At 40.1% G+C, this 3512-nt stretch overlaps 1 protein-coding gene across 1 annotated transcript; it reads right to left on the bottom strand.

Moving 5' to 3' along the window:
- Window positions 1-229: 229 nt before the first annotated feature.
- LOC122650405 (WAT1-related protein At2g39510-like) lies at window positions 230-2807 on the bottom strand. Its single transcript, XM_043843822.1, has 7 exons — window positions 2608-2807; window positions 2149-2211; window positions 1860-1976; window positions 1466-1709; window positions 1019-1180; window positions 725-876; window positions 230-482 (listed from the first exon to the last, which is right to left on the bottom strand). Exons 1-7 carry the CDS (start codon window positions 2805-2807, stop codon window positions 230-232), a joined length of 1191 nt encoding a protein of 396 aa, XP_043699757.1.
- Window positions 2808-3512: the final 705 nt, after the last annotated feature.

Genomic DNA, 3512 nt, shown 5'->3' on the forward strand with positions numbered 1-3512 from the left:
GAACAATATTTGTGATGCTTAACAACAATAATGTTGAAGGCTCCATGGACTAAATAGAACTTAAATAAAGAAACCTTCTTTCTGAAATTTCCAAACAAAATTTTAAACTTTGCCCGGATACTACAATCAAAGTGACCTCTAGAGCTTAAAATCAATCTCCTCCTGTTGAAGAGGGTGCCTGGGTTATTGTTGTTGTAGTCACTCCTGTTTTGGCCAAAACAATGGTGGCTTATTCATTGTCATTATTCTTCTTCCCTCGGTTATCTGTTGAAGAGGGTTCCTGGGTTGTTGTTGTTGTGGTCACTTCTGTTTTGGCCAAAACAATGGTGGCTAATTCATTGTCATTATTCTTCTTGTCTCCGTTACTCGCAATCGCGGTGGTTGGCAGTTCAGCTTGTACTACTGATGAAGAATACTGATCTTTGTACTTACCCCACACCACAAGATACAATCCAATGGCTATGACTATTGCCCCAACTATGCTGCAAAATTGTAAATCTTTAATTAGCTGGAATGATATTTTAAAGAAGAGAGAATGTTCTTTATGTCAGCGCAGGCTGTGCCCAGACACATGGGTCTCCCACTCAGGGGCAGGGTGGTCATCGCATCCACCTCCATGTGCCTGGGCGTAGCAGCACAGAGAACAGTGCCCCCCCAAAAAAAAAAAAAAAAAAAAAAAAAAAAATGGTTATTCGATCATGGTGAAAGGGGTTTTGATTCATACCGTCCTACAGTTAGCACTTCTCCTAAAATGAAAGTACTGAGTACAGCAACAATAACCATGCTTAGGGGATTAAAAGATGTGATAAAAACTGGTCCTTTCGCCCTCATTATCAGTCCTTGAAGAGAATAAGCTATCCCAGAAGACACTATTCCCTGCAAAGCATTTGAGTGAATTCTCAATCATCAACATTAAGCTCCAGATCCTCCATACATAGATTAAAGTTAAACCAAAACAAACAAACCCTTAATTAATAATTAATTAATTAAAGAGAAAGAATAGTCATGATCGACTTACACTGTAGAGGACAGCCACAAGTTTCATGTCCCTTTGAAGAGACCAGATAGAAGGGTTGCCGTGTTCAAATGCAAGCGCAACCAAGGCGCCCTGGATCGTGCCCATCAAACATATCCAAACAGTGAGAGAGAGCTCAGCTGGATATGACTTTAATGTGATTGCCTGGTACAGAGCACAAGAAATTTTTTATTAAACAAAAAAAAAAAAAAACCTGAAACTTTTTACTTTTTTATTTACAAGATTCTTTATCGATCTTCAGTTCATCACTACTCATCTCGATCCTAGCTATTAATTAATTTAATGGACTGATGTTCTGTGTGTCGTGTCGCAGCGCACACGGGCCTGCCATTCAAGGCGACAGGGTGGTCATTTTGCCCACCCACATGTACAGAAAACATTTGGCCTTGATTTAATTAAGAGTAGTTATTGATATGCGGGGGCGCTTACCTGGAGAATGATAAATCCAGCAGCACAGATGCAGCCTGCTGTGATCATGAGAGCTCCTTTAAGAGGTTGTTGTTGGATACTGGCTTCTGCTATAGCTAATTGGGTTCCTGCTCCTCCTTTGGTCCATGGCAATTCTATGGAGGGACCTTTAATAAAGGTCATTAGCATTGCTCCCCCAAGTGTGACTATAGTTCCAGCCACTTTAGCTATGCTTCTTGATTTTCTAAGATTCACTTTCTCCATCCTTCAAATCACTCACCACCAACACAACTCAAGTTAGCCACTTTTGAAAATCATGGAAGTTAAGCTTTGTGAAGAGGTAGGAGAGAAGCAAGGAAATTAAAAAGTGACAAAAAATAAAATATTGTTGTTGTTAAAGAGATGGAGGAATTACTTAAGTAGGAAAGCCATTATAAAGGTCAAGGCAGGAATCATATTGGTCATGGCTGTGGTGAATGTGACTGTGGTATACTGCATTCCAGCAAAGTATATGTTCTGGTCAAGTACTGGTCTGCACAGAGAGATCAAGTTAAAAAATAGTTTAGTTCCCTGTGTTTGTGTGTGTTAGATATATTGTTTTCTTTTTAGCTCATAAGCTAGAGAGACTGACTCATCTATCCAATAATATAAGATTCCAGTCAAGTCAATGTAATAGGATTAAAAAGAAATAGTGGATTAATTACTCTAACAATCCGAGAAATATGATCTTGATGAAGATGGATAGTGTCATCCGCGGCCTCACCTTCCTGATGAAACATGAAACAAAGAAGTTTTAAGTCATTCTGCTGCTGCATTATTACTAATACAAGTTATAAGTTTTATGCATACTCAAAACTCAATAAAACCCATTTAATCAGGAGCTAATCTGAGTGATCTTGAGCCAATCAGCCTAACACCATAGAGACAGAGAGAGGTTATTAAACAGTTCCTCTGTTTTACTTACATCTCTAAATTAGAGAATTGTGAGGTTAGCAAACTCTTCAAATCTATCTATCTATCCATCTAATATAAGTTTAAATTCTTAGCCAACCAATAGAAATTAATTAAGACTTCCAGAAAGAATTAGTTCTTTAGAAACAGAACCAACCAAAGCTAAGAAAAACTGTTTCAAATAGTGGACACAAACACACACAGACACAAACCTCTCTAAGATGATAGCAAAGGGGAAGATGAGAGCAGCTGCAATGGCATGACGGTAGACAACAAGGGAGTAATGGCTCATCCCCTGATCCATAGCAATCTTCACAATGGTATCCAGCCCTGCAATCCCAAACTGCAACAGTACCACACCCAAATATGGCTTTGCTTTATGGAACAGACCACACAAGCATTGAGAACTCATCATCAATCTTTGCTTTTCCATCTCAAACCAAAAACTATAGATAGATGAACTCAGCTTTTAATTAAGAACTTAAAAACTTCAAACTAATTAACAATGTCCCTCCCCCCAACACTGCTTTGTTTATCTGAATGAAGTAGCCAGCAGCCGTCTTTGCTAGCTAGAAAAGAGAGAAAGAAATCCGCCTGAGCTGTTGAATGAAATAAGAGAAGTGATGCCTTATTTATATACCAACCAACCCAACCCCGCCCCCCTGACCCCCGCGGGGCCCCCACCCCAGCCGCCTCATGCGGCTGGGCTGGTTGATAAAAAAAATGTCGGCAAAAGCATCCATCCATCTGATTCGGCTCCATACGCCATACTGATTCTGATACTTATGCTTTCTCACATTTTTTTTTTTCGGGTACTGTGTACCTTCCCTGTATTTGTCAAAGTCTCCCAAACGGTGACCCCACACTACACTACTCAAATCAAGAGATCAATAACCAACCGGGGAGCGATCTTCTTAATTTCTCTTCTATTCTAAACAAAGGACATGCATTGGACAGATCGTTTACCTAACCCTTGACGTCCACCTCCCCCTTCTTCTTCACTCTACGTTGCTTGAGCCTTACCCTTTTCACCTTCTTTGTCTTTGGAAAGTCGTTGGGTTGGATCAATGGACTCCATGGACTCCATCACCACGCTCACAGGAAGCAACACCTGATC

The sequence above is a fragment of the Telopea speciosissima genome, chromosome 2, assembly GCF_018873765.1.
Source record: "Telopea speciosissima isolate NSW1024214 ecotype Mountain lineage chromosome 2, Tspe_v1, whole genome shotgun sequence".
Lineage (NCBI taxonomy): Eukaryota > Viridiplantae > Streptophyta > Magnoliopsida > Proteales > Proteaceae > Telopea > Telopea speciosissima.